The sequence below is a fragment of the Vipera ursinii genome (genome assembly GCF_947247035.1).
Source record: "Vipera ursinii genome assembly, chromosome: 7".
Taxonomy (NCBI): Eukaryota; Metazoa; Chordata; class Lepidosauria; order Squamata; family Viperidae; genus Vipera; species Vipera ursinii.
This window is the reverse complement of record NC_139521.1, coordinates 75,589,116-75,601,914: the sequence shown is the minus strand read 5'-3', so window position 1 is coordinate 75,601,914 and position 12,799 is coordinate 75,589,116. Positions and strand designations below refer to the sequence as shown.

The window sequence follows — 12,799 nt, the reverse complement described above, 5'->3', positions numbered from 1 at the left end:
GAAAGCTGCTTTACACTTTTGGTGGGGGGTGGGGGGTGGGAAAGAGAGAGACGTAACTGCCGCTCGATCCATTGAGATTCTCGCCCGAATGATCCGCGGGGAGATAGATAGATAGATAGATAGATAGATAGGTAGGTAGGTAGGTAGGTAGGTAGGTAGGTAGGTAGGTAGGTAGGTAGGTAGGTAGGTAGGTATAGATAGACAGACAGACAGAGACAGACAGACATAGAGATAGATAGATAGATAGATAGATAGATAGATAGATAGATAGATAGATAGGTAGGTAGGTAGGTAGGTAGGTAGGTAGGTAGGTAGGTAGGTAGGTAGGTAGGTAGGTAGGTATAGATAGACAGACAGACAGAGACAGACAGACAGAGATAGATAGATAGATAGATAGATAGATAGATAGATAGATAGATAGATAGATGATAGATAGATAGATAGATATACATATATACATATATACATATATACATATGTTAAGTATTTGTCAAGGCTTTTTTGGAAAGCACCTTGCTACTTAACTCTTTCATTCCTGTTTTGGCCTGTCTCAAGGCTTATCTACAGGATATAGTCAACTTATGACAGCTCATTCTTTGTGCAAATTACTCAAATTGCTAATAAATAGATAAGCCTGTAGATAAGCCTTGAGACAGGCCAAAACAGGAATGAAAGAGTTAAGTAGCAAGGTGCTTTCAAAAAAAGCCTTGACAAATACTTAACATATATTTATTTGCCTTGCCTTCTAGCTAATAAAAGAGAGAAAGAACCCGTGGCTCAGGAAGCTAAAACACTGCCTAATATATAATCAGCCCAGGTTCGAATCTCAGATAAAGGGTATGACTGACTGATGAGAACATAAAGAGTTCGAAATGGCCATCTCAGCCTCCCAAATTCTTTATTAGCAATTTGAATAATTTGCATATATACATATATACATATATATATTTCCCCCTCTCCCAGCGTTCGTCTTAGGAAGGAGTTTCCTGAGCTGCGTCTGGCCTCTGTCAGTCAATCCGATCGATTGATCAGTCCCTGATTTGTGTCAAGGGCCAGCTTACAAAACAAGGGCAGATCCATCAGGATAGGGCTGGAAGGGACCTCGGAGGTCCTCTAGTCCAACCCCCCCCCCCGCTCAGACAAGTCCAGTTTCCCCTTAAAAATTTAAACTGTTGGAGCGACCCCACAACTTCTGGAGGCAAATTGTGTCCCACTGAATAGTTGATCTGCTCAAGCCAGGAAGCCTGTTATACTATCCCAGACAAATGGCTGCCCAGTCTCTTCTTAAGAGCTTCCAGGGATGGACTACCTACGATTTCTGGTGGCAATCTGTCCCGCTGGTTAATTGTCCTCGCTGTCAGGAAATTTCTTCTTAGTTCTAGGTTGCTTCTCCCCTTGATTAGTTTCCAGTTTCTAGAAAATGCTGGAAGCTGAAGTCCACAGAACTTAAAGCATCCACGTCTGGGAGGATGGGACCCCACTAGGTAACGTGCTAATTGGGGGATTCTGGGAGTAGAAGCCCACCCCATCTTAAAGCACTCTGGAGGAGGAATTCTGAAGGTCCATATGTCATAAAACTCTCAGGCTGGGGGATTCTGGAGTTGAAGTCCACCCATCTTAAAGCTTGCTGGCTGGGGGATTCTGGGAGTTGAAGTCCACCCATCTTAAAGCTTGCTGGCCGGGGGATTCTGGGAGTTGAAGTCCACCCATCTTAAAGCACTCTGGAGGAGGAATTCTGGAGGTCCATATGTCATAAAACCCTCAGGCTGGGGGATTCTGGGAGTTGAAGTCCACCCATCTTAAAGCTTGCTGGCTGGGGGATTCTGGGAGTTGAAGTCCACCCATCTTAAAGCACTCTGGAGGAGGAATTCTGGAGGTCCATATGTCATAAAACCCTCAGGCTGGGGGATTCTGGGAGTTGAAGTCCACCCATCTTAAAGTTTGCTGGCTGGGGGATTCTGGGAGTTGAAGTCCACCCATCTTAAAGCTTGCTGGCTGGGGGATTCTGGGAGTTGAAGCCCTCCCATCTTCCAGACCTCTTTGGGAAAGAGTGGTCTGTTGGTTTTCCTTCTAAAAGAGATGCTTGGGACGGTCAACTGGGGGGGGGTCTTCCCCCAGACAACGTCCCCCACAAAAACTAGCTAATATTTCTCCAGCTCGCCCTCCCTGAATATTTCCTGAATTCTCCTTCGTTCTCTCCGCTTAAAGGGCAAAGGACTTTTCGCCACCCGAAACATCAGGAAAGGGGACACGATTTTTGTGGAAAAGCCTGTGGTGTCGGCTCAATTCCTTTGGAATGCCCTGTACAAATACAGAGGTAAGCGAGGAGCTGCAGTCTGTCCTCGTCTGCGCGATCCGTGTGGCATGTTCCCTGTCGTGTGATCTGCAACTGACCCACATTTCTGAGCGTTGCAAGTCCCAGAAATTGCGTGACCGGGATTTCTAACCTTGATACTCTCAGAGCTGGGTGTGGTTTTCTTGCAGACGTTTCGTGACCCAACTAGGGAATATCATCAGTGCTAGAAGGGAGGGGGGTTTGCAGAGAGGAGGAGGAGGAGGAGGAGGAGGAGGAGGAGGAGGAGAGCTGTGGAGTCCTTGATGCTCTCTGAGCTGGGTGGTTTTCTTCCAGATGTTTCATGACCCAACTAGGGAACATCATCAGGGCTAGAAGGGAGGGGGCCTTGGGAGGAGGAGGAGGACTGTGGGGTCCTTGGTACTTTCTGACCCTAATTGTTTTCTCGCAGATGTTTTATTGCCCAACTAGGAAATATTTTCAGGGCTAGAAAGCAGTAGGGTTTGTGGAGAGGAGGAGGAGAGGGAGGACTGTGGGGTCCCTGGTGGTCTCTGAGCTTGCTTCTTTTCTTGCAGACGTTTCATGACCCAACTAGGGAACGTCATCATCAGTGCTAGAAGGGAGTGTGTCACGTTTCCGACGTATGAGCTTTTCAAGTGACTCTGAGGCATTGTTTACCTTAAAAGTCCTTTATTAGCCTAATAAAGGGACGCGGTGGCTCACTGGGTTAGGACACTGAGCTTGTCGATCAGAAGGTTGGCACTTTGGCGGGTCGAATCCCGAGTGCCGCGTAGCAGAGTGAGCGCCTGTTACTCGTCCCAGCTTCTGCCAACCTAGCAGTTCGAAAGCACGTCAAAATGCAAGTAGAAAAATAGGGACCACTACGATGGGAAGGTCACAGCGTTCCGTGCGCCTTTGGCGTCTAGTCATGCCGGCCACATGACCACGGAGACGTCCTCGAACAAGCGCTGGCTCTTCGGCTTTGAAACGGAGATGAGCACCAGCCCCTAGAGTTGAAAACGACTAGCACGCGTGTGCGGGGGAACCTTTACCTTTACCTTTAGCCTAATACACGGCAAATGCTTGCTGGAAGGAAGCTGGAATCTGAAACCTCCGCCCCTTGCACAATATAATTAAACACAATTCTCCATCTTTCTAATTCTGTCATGAATCATATTCTCCAGTTAATTTAAAGAATCAAAGTTTCTCTTCCGTTAGAAGAACTGCCAAATCCTATCTTCTTTAGGGAGAAAAATGGCCTTGAAAAGTGCAATCCTACTCATTCCCCCTCCTAACCTTAAACTAAAACAATACATAAGTCTGAAAGCAATACACATGAAGCTACTCCTTCATCTCATGTCAAGCAATAACATTCGATGTTGACAGAGTGATGTTTGCGGAGAGAGGGAGGGGGAGGAGGAGGAGGAGGAGCAGGAGGAAGTAAATGACTATCGGTCCTTGGTGTTCTCTGAGCTGGGTGGTTTCCTTGCAGACATTTCAGGACCCAACTAGGTAATATTATCAGAGCTAGAAGGGAGGAGGAGGAGGAGGAGGAGGAGGAGGAGGACTGTGGGGTATTTGGTGCTCTCTGGGCTTGCCTGTTTCCTTGTAGACGTTTCAGGACCCAACTAGGTAACATCATCAGTGCTAGAAGGAAGAGGAGGAGGAGGAGGAAGACTATGGGGTCTTTGGTGCTCTCTGAGCTGGGTGGTTTTCTTGCAGACGTTTCATGACCCAACTAGGGAACATCATCAGTGCGAGAAGGGAGTGGGGTTTGCAGGGAAGATGATGATGATAATGATGATTGTGGGGTCCTTAGAGTTCTCTGAGCTGGGTGGTTTCCTTGCAGACGTTTCAGGACCCAACTAGGCAGCACCCTCAGTGTTAGAAGGGGGTGGGGATTTACTCTCCACTTACATTCTACTGGCTTGCCCTGCCAGTCTTGGTGGGAATGTGGTTTTCTTCTTGCTGGTTCCTTGATTGGGATATTAGTTTGTCCACTCGAAACAATTCTAACAAAGCTGGGGGTGGGTGGGGCAATCTCCCCCTGCCCTCTCTCTTTCAGCCTGTGACCACTGCTTGCGCGCCCTGGAAACGGCCGAGGAAAACGCTCAGAGGCTGCTGGGACGATTTCAGCTGCTTCCTCACCCAGAGAAGTGCGGCATTCGAAAAGACCTCCATCAGTGCTGTCCCAACTGCCAGGTAAACCAACATTGGCTGCGTCTATGTGTGTTTGTGTGCCGTTAAAATAAATAAATAATAGAAGCAGTTCACTGAGTATTGTGTAGTGGGTCCGACGCAAGAGAGACGCCAGCCGGTGTGTGAGTTCAGCTCTTTATTGGAAGGGGAAGTGAACTGAGGAATGAGGGCTACCTGGCCTCCTTATATACCTGGCCAGGTAAGCTAACAGCCAATGGGGTTGGCCCTAGGTTTCCCGCCGAAACTGTCCAGGCCAACACCCCCTGAGGGCTGTTGCTATGCAGATGCCTGCATACATAACACCCCTCCCCCCCTTAGAGAAGACCCACATAACAACAACAACAAAATGCAACTACTATAACTATGAGTATATATATAAAAAAAAACAGTGGTGTCCTTGTGTGAGGATCACTTGCACACATAGTCCGACAGGTAGGCTGGTGTCCTGTGTGGACGGGTGGATCGTCTGGGTGTGCTTGGCCCCTGGGCTTGGACCGTGGGTTCCTGAGGCCTTTGTGCAGGGCTGCAAGGAGCCGGCATCAGGAAGTCCTCCTCCTCTGGTCCCTGCCCTGTGACGTCCTCAGCTGGGTTGACCCCTCCTGGAGTGTGGTCCTCCTGTTGATCGTGTGCGTTGAGTTCAGGGACGTGTGTGACGCGCTCAGGGGCGTGTGTGACGTGCTCAGGGACTCTTCCTCTGAGCTGATCGATGTGTCGCCTTATGCGTCTGTCCCCCTCCACCCCTACAATGTACGAAAGGGGTCCTGTTTTCCAGACCACTGTCCCCGGAACCCAAGGATGTCCAGCCCCATAGTTCCTTGCCCAGACCAGGTCCCCCAGGTTGAGGACCCTGTGTGTGGATGATGATGGCAATGGTGATGGTAGTGATGCTGGTGGTGATGGTGATGATGGTGATGTTGCCCTACCGGTTTCGGCTGCTGCCCGGTCTGGGTGTAGGCGGTCCAGCTTGGTGATGAGGCGCCGTCCCCATCGCAGTTCTGCTGGGCTCTTGCCGGTAGCCACGCATGGTGTTGTGTGTTGGGCTAGTAAAAATTTGGCCAGTCTGTGGTGCCAGTCCCCGCTGATGATGCGCCGGAGTGCGTCTTTGGTCGTCCTTACCATCCGTTCGGCCTGCCCGTTGGTAGATGGATGGAAAGGCGCAGAGGTGGCGTGCCTAATCCAGTTCGCCTTCAAGAACGCCTGGAAATCCGCAGCAGTAAACTGAGGCCCATTATCAGACACAATTACGTCGGGGAGGCCGTGTGTGGCAAAGAGAGCTCTGAGCACCTGGATTGTCCTCCCCGAGGTCATGTTGGGGACAGGGACTACCTCTAACCACTTGGAGTGACTGACCACCACTACTAAAAATAGTTGACCCTGGAATGGCCCCGCATAGTCAATGTGAATGCGGGACCATGGAGTGTGTGTGGCCTCCCACCGGTGTACTGGTGCATGTGGCACTTCTGGCCTGGATCTCTGGCACGTATAACAGGCCTTGACCCGATCCTCAACCTCCTTGTCCAACCCGGGCCACCAGAGGTAGCTCCTAGCCAGTGCCTTCATCCTGACCACCCCCGGGTGCCCTTCGTGTAAGGAGTCCAATACCCTGGCGCGTAGTGCGGGTGGAATGATGACCCTGCTACCCCAAAGGAGGCACCCTTTGTGTGTGGAGATTTCATCGTGTCTAATGAAATAGGCCTGAAACTCTGGTCCCGGGGATTTGTCCTGCCACCCTGTGCAAACCCATGAGTGCACCCTGCCCATGATGTTGTCTGTGGCTGTGTGGCTGGCAATGTCCTTGGCAAGAACTGGGCACTCGGGTAGTTCCTGCAGGGCTAGGATCTGTGTGGCTGGTGCTGGGTCTGGGTCGTGTGTGTCTAGGGGGAGCCTACTTAGACCGTCTGCGTGGCCCATCTCCTTCCCTGGCTTGTGTACCAGCTTGCAATTATATGCTGCAAGGAAGATGGACCACCGGAGCATCCTGGGGGACAGAATCTGGGGGGTTTGCCTGTCTGTGGTAAACAGGCCCAGGAGTGGTTTGTGGTCCGTGAAGACAGTGAACTCCCTGCCATATAAGTAATCGTGGAATTTCTTGATTCCTGCCACGATTGCCAGGGCTTCTTTGTCTATTTGGGCGTAGTTTCTTTCTGCTCCAGACAGTGTCCTAGAATAGTATGCTATGGGGACTTGTGCCCCGTTGGGCTCAAGGTGGCTTAGGACAGCGCCCACACCATAAGGGGATGCATCGCAGGCGATACAAATGGGCTTGGACTCGATGAAATGGGTTACTGTGGACTTGTCCGACAGCAATGCATTCAGGGCCTTGAAGCTCTGATCATGGGTGGCCGTCCAGGCCCATGTTGCCTGTTTGTCTAGCAGCCTGTGGAGCGGTTCAGCGATGGCTGCCTTGTGTGGGAGGAATGTATGGTAGAAATTCAGCAGACCCAGGAATGCCTGAAGCTCTGCTTTGTTCTTGGGTGTGGGTGCTAGTTTGATGGCCCTCACCTTGGATTCTGTGGGGTGGATTCCCCTGGCGTCTACTCTGAACCCCAAAAATTCTGTGGAAGGAACGCCTATGCTGCATTTTTCCTTTTTGAGTTTGAGGCCAGCTGTGCGCAGCCTTGCCAGCACTTCCCTAAGCCTCCCTGCCAGTTCCTCTGCTGATGCTCCTGCGATCAGGATGTCATCAAAATAGGGGCAGACTCCTTGAATGCCCTTGAGTGTCTTTTCCATAACCTCCTGGAAAATGCCGGGAGCAACGCTGACTCCAAACTGCAGCCTGTTCACCCGGAACGCCCCCCTATGGGTTACTATGGTTTGGATGTCAGCTGTTTCCCTAGTGACCGTGAGTTGCTGGTACGCCTGTGCAAGATCGAGCCTTGCAAAAATGGCGCCGCCTTGGAGGGAAGCGAGAACGTGGCTGACTGCGGGAACCGGGTAAGCGTGCGGGTTTAGGGCGTGGTTCACCGAGCACTTATAGTCGGCGCAGATCCTTATTTCCCCGTTGGATTTGAGGGGGGTCACGATGGGGGTTTCCCACTCCCCTCCATCTACAGGCTCTAAGATTCCCTGGGCCACCAACTTGTCTAGTTCGCGCTCGATTTTGTGTTTGAGCGCAAATGGGACTCGCCGCGGCCGGACCCTAATGGGGGAGACGTTCGAGTTAAGCTTGAACGATATGGGGGCCCCGGTGTACTTGCCTAATGACCCGTCGAAGACGTCGGCGAACTCCTGGCAAACGGCCTCAATGGAGTCCCCCTGGATCCGATGGATCCCGGATACTGAGATTCCCAGGGCCTCAAACCAGTCCAGCCCGACCAGGCTGGCTCTGCGGCCCTCTACCACTACAACATCCAGGTGCCCTTCGCGACCCTTAAGCCCCACTGAAATGGTGGCCTCCCCCTTCACCTTGACCGGCGAATTCTGAAAATCGGTCAGGGTTAATTTAGTAGGCCGTAATTTAATCCGTTGCTTGCTCCGGCTAATTATGTGGTTAAGGGTCTCGTCCGAAATAATCGAGACCGCTGATCCGGAGTCAAGCTCCATGCTGCAAGGGACACCTTGCAAACGGATTGTTAATCTAATTTTGGGTTTGAGCAGCCGGTGGCTACCCGTATGGTTAATGGCCAGCCGGCTCTCGACATGGCCAATTTTTGTTTTGGTGGGGGCCCCAGTACCTTCGAACAGCGGTTCTTCCGGCTGCAGCTCGTGGATCTCCTCTCGGGGGCGGTGGCTACGGCAGACGGCGGCTATGTGGCCTGTTTTCTTGCAGGCCCGGCACGTGGCGGACCGGAACTTGCAGAGACTGCGCATGTGGTTCCCACCACACCCTGCGCACCTCTGGGGAACGGCAGTGTTGCTGGGAGGCCTGGGCCTGTCTAGGCGTCTGGCTCGCTGGTCGGGGGTCGACTTCCGCTGGAGGAGGTCGATGCTCAGGTCGTCCTCCTCTGTGGCCCCTTGCCGGTGGACGTTGGTTGCCTGGTTGCCGGGCCGGGTTCCCTGGCAGGCTTGGACGGCCCCGCAGGCCGCTTCGTGGGCTAGGATGGCGTCCTCAGCTTCCTGGAGAGAGACCTCTCTTTCGAACAGGCGCTCCTGCAACCGCCTGTCGCGTAGGCCGCAAATCAGCCGGTCCCGTAGTCGCTCCTCCAAATTTGTGAACCTGCAAGCGACGGCAGCTTCCCGTAGGGCGGCGAGGAAGTCGGTGCCGGTCTCGTCGGGGCGCTGGTCCCTTTTCTCAAATTGTGACCGTGCGGCCACCTTGGAGCGCCGGGGCCTGAAATGTGCATTGAGCCTGGCCACGAGGTCTCAGTACGTGACGGTGTTGATGGCCTCCTGGGGGAACAGGTTTGCGGCGACTTCCAGCAGCGCTGGTCCCCCAAGGCAGAGCAGGGCGGCCGCCTTTGCACCGTCCTCCGATATCTGATTGAACCGCATGTACAGTTCAACGTGAGCCAGGTAACGGGTCCAGGTTTCGGGGCGGCGGGTCTCGAATTCGCGGGGTTGTCCAGCTCTAGCCATGGCGGCAGTTGGTCGTGGATGTGGCGCTTGGCGTTGCCGGTTCGGCTGGCGGTCGTGGGGGGAAGAAGGAAAAATGCCTTTCCCTTCAGCTCGCGGAGCGTTTCCCCAGTGACTTCAGCTCTTGGTCGGCAGCAATCCCACCTTCGTCGCCACTATTGTGTAGTGGGTCCGACGCAAGAGAGACGCCAGCCGGTGTGTGAGTTCAGCTCTTTATTGGAAGGGGAAGTGAACTGAGGAATGAGGGCTACCTGGCCTCCTTATATACCTGGCCAGGTAAGCTAACAGCCAATGGGGTTGGCCCTAGGTTTCCCGCCGAAACTGTCCAGGCCAACGCCCCCTGAGGGCTGTTGCTATGCAGATGCCTGCATACATAACACTGAGGGTCGCTTGCAAGAGCAACATTTTTTGTTTTTTAATCCCATTTATGTCCCGCCCTTCTCCGAAGACTTCAGGGCGGCTTATAATTTAAAGCACAAACCAATGTGCTTAGCAATAGCCTTCATTCTCTGTATATGCCTGCTTATTAGGGCTTTCGTCACCAGCACCACCCCAAGCGGCATTTTTACAAAGTCAGCTTATAGCCCCCAACAATCTGGGTCCTCATTTTACCTACCTCGGAAGGACGGAAGGCTGAGTCAACCTTGAGCCTGGTGGGACTCGAACCTGCACTAATTGCAGGCAGCTGGTGTTACTTAAGGAGGCATTAGCCCACTGCTCCACCAAGGCTCTTTACCACCAAGTTCAGACAATTCCAAGGACAGACACACACACACACACACACACACACACACACACACACACACAGAGAGAGAGAGAGTGTTTAACCCTGATCTACAAATGGTGGGGGAAATGGGAGGATTTATACTCCTTGCAGACGACCTGCTCCTTTGCCTTCTCTTAGGGAGTCATCGTGGCCACCTGGAGGTTAATTCTGTGTCCTCGCGGGGGGGGGGTCACCTGAGTAGTGCAAATGGGTGTGGGGCCTTCTTGGAGCTGCTGAAAGGACTGTGTTGTAGAGAGGAGACAGGTGAATGTTGTATGCCCCTGATACAGGTAAGCCTCCACATGGCCTCAACAACCCACTAAAAGGAGGCAAACGACCAGCGCTCTGCAAGGAGTATAAATCCTTCCACTCCCCCACCGTCTAGGCAGAGCCGAGGAAGCTTCTGGCATTAGAAGCGAAACGTCTTCAAAGAAAGACGAGAAAGTCCAGTTGCCTCTTGAGAAAAGCATCTTTGGGACAATCCTGAGTTGGGTGACTGAGGATCTCCATAAACCTCCCTCCTTCCTTCCTTCCTTCCTTCCTTCCTTCCTTCCTTCCTTCCTTCCTTCCTTCCTTCTTTCCTCCCTCCTTCCCTCCCTCCCTCCCTCCCTCCCTTCCTTCCTTCCTTTCTTCCTCCTTCCTCCCTTCCTTCCTTCCTTTCTCCCTTCCTTCCTTCCTTCCTTCCTTTCTTCCTTCCTCCCTCCCTTCCTTCCTTCCTTCCTTCCTTCCTTCCTTCTTTCCTTCCTCCCTCCCCCCTCCCTCCCTCCCTCCCTTCCTTCCTTCCTTTCTTCCTCCTTCCTCCCTTCCTTCCTTCCTTCCTCCCTTCCTTCCTTCCTTCCTTCCTTCCTTCCTTTCTTCCTTCCTCCCTCCCTCCCTCCCTCCCTCCCTTCCTTCCTTCCTTCCTTCTTTCCTTCCTCCCTCCCCCTCCCTCCCTCCCTTCCTTCCTTCCTTCCTTCCTTCCTCCTTCCCTCCCTCCCTCCCTTCCTTCCTTCCTTCTTTCCTTCCTCCCTCCCCCCTCCCTCCCTCCCTCCCTCCCTCCCTTCCTTCCTTCCTCACTCACTCCATAGACCTTCCTTCCTGCTTCCCTCCCTCCCTCCCTCCTTCCTTCTTTACTCACTCACTCCATAGACCTACTTTCCTTCTTCCCTTCCCTTCCCCGCCATCCAGTCAGAGCTGAAGAAGCTTCTGGCATGAGAAGCGAAACGTCTTCAAAGAAAAACAAGAAAGCTCAGTCCTGGGGAAAAAAGCATCTTTGGGCCAACCAGGAGCCGGGTGACTGAGGATCTCCTTAAGACACTTATCACCATTTTTCAGACTTAGGACATTGGCAGCATCCCTCGGGCCACGTGATCCAAATTCAGACGCTCGGCAACTGGCATGGATCTGTGACGGTTGCAGTCTCCCGTGATTCCCCCTTGGCCACCTTTTCACCCGACAGTCAATGGGAAAGTCGGATTCACTGACTAATAACCGCCTGGCTGACTTTTAACAACTGCAGGGATTCACTTAACGATCCTCGGCGAGAAAGGTCGTAAAATGGGGCACCGCTCCCCGAACGACTGTCCCACTTAGCAGTGTAAATCCTGAGCTCAATTGTGGTCATAAGTCAAGGACCGCCTGCCTTGGTAGCCTGACCTCTCTTGGCCTTGCTGTCTGGGGCTTCACAGGTGACCTACTGCAGTCTGGAGTGCCGCCAGGCCGCCTGGGACCAGTACCACCGAGTGCTCTGCCTGGGACCCTCCAGAGAAGACCCCGACCACCCCCTCAACAAACTGGAGGAAGCGTGGAGGCAAGATACCTCTGTGTGTGTGTGTGTGTGTGTGTGTGTGTGCGCGCGCGCGCGCGTGAACATATTTTGGAGCAGCTTCACAACTCTTTCCAAATGGCTTTCGTAGCTTGGAAGGGAGTGGAAAATAGAATGGAATGGAATAGATTGAATAAGAAGGGAAGCGAAGGGAAGAGAGAAGAGAGAATAACGATAGAATAACCCTAACACTAATGCTAATGATAGAATAGAATAAGAATAGAATAAGAATAAGAATAAGAATAGAATAGAATAGAATAGAATAGAATAGAATAGAATAGAATAGAAAACAGAGCACAAGAGAGAGTAGGAAAAATTAGAATAGAAACGAATAGAAAATGGAATAGAATAGAATAGAATAGAATAGATATTGTGAAAGAATAGAATAGAATAGAATAGAATAGAATAGAATAGAATAGAATAGAATAGATATTGTGAAAGAATAGAATAGAATAGAATAATAATAGAATAGAATAGAAATTGAAATAAGAATCGAAATAAGAATCGAATTGAATCGGATCGAATAGAAGAAAGAATAGAATACAAGAAGAATAGAATAGAATAGAATAGAATAAGAATAAGAATAAGAATAAGAATAGAATAGAATATAGAACAGAACACAAGAGAGAGTAGGAAAAAATAAGAATAGAATAGAACAGAACAGAACAGAACAGAATAGAATAGAATAGAGAATAGGAAAAAATAGAATAGAATAGAATAATAATAATAAATAGAATAGAATAAAAGAATAATAGAATAGAATGATAATAGAATAAAAAATAGAATAGAAGAATAGAATAGAATAAGAATAGGATAGAATATAGAATAGAATAAAAGAATAATAATAGAATAGTAATAGAATAGAATAAAAGAATAGTAATAGAATAGAATAATAATAGAATAGAATATAGAATAGAATAGAATAGAATATAGAATAGGATAGAATAGAATAAAAATAGAATGGAATGGAATGGAATCCTTTATTGGCCAAGTAGGATGGGACCCTCCAGTTCAAAGATCTCAGTGTATATACCAGCATCAAGTGATAAATCAGGATCATAATCATAAAATACAATTTATACCATATTATCGGGGGGGGGAGTCTTGCAAGGGGCTTGCCGGTCGCACAGTCTGGATTGCATCTTGCAAAGTCGATCCGTGTGTGTGTGTGTCTGTCTGTCTGTGTGTCATCCCTTTGTCTCTCCAAGGGGTTGGCTTAAAATGT

The 12,799-nt window shown here is 50.6% G+C and overlaps 2 protein-coding genes and 1 long non-coding RNA gene across 3 annotated transcripts in view; 2 read left to right on the top strand and 1 right to left on the bottom strand.

Moving 5' to 3' along the window:
- VPS16 (VPS16 core subunit of CORVET and HOPS complexes) overlaps nt 1-6,073 on the top strand; it is a 45,752-nt gene extending 39,679 nt beyond the window's left edge. Inside the window, exon 22 of the mRNA XM_083367141.1 lies at nt 6,062-6,073. The gene's annotated coding sequence lies outside the window, so the exon portion shown is untranslated. The remainder of the gene's footprint in view (nt 1-6,061) is intronic.
- Nucleotides 1-12,799, bottom strand: part of LOC310643138 — a 366,287-nt gene that overhangs the window by 297,478 nt on the left and 56,010 nt on the right. The gene's annotated exons all lie outside the window — the stretch shown is intronic.
- Nucleotides 1-12,799, top strand: part of SMYD5 (SMYD family member 5) — a 29,869-nt gene that overhangs the window by 6,716 nt on the left and 10,354 nt on the right. The window contains 3 exon segments of the mRNA XM_083367180.1: nt 2,209-2,317; nt 4,359-4,495; nt 11,438-11,559. Of these exon segments, the coding sequence (XP_083223306.1) occupies nt 2,209-2,317; nt 4,359-4,495; nt 11,438-11,559 (368 nt within the window).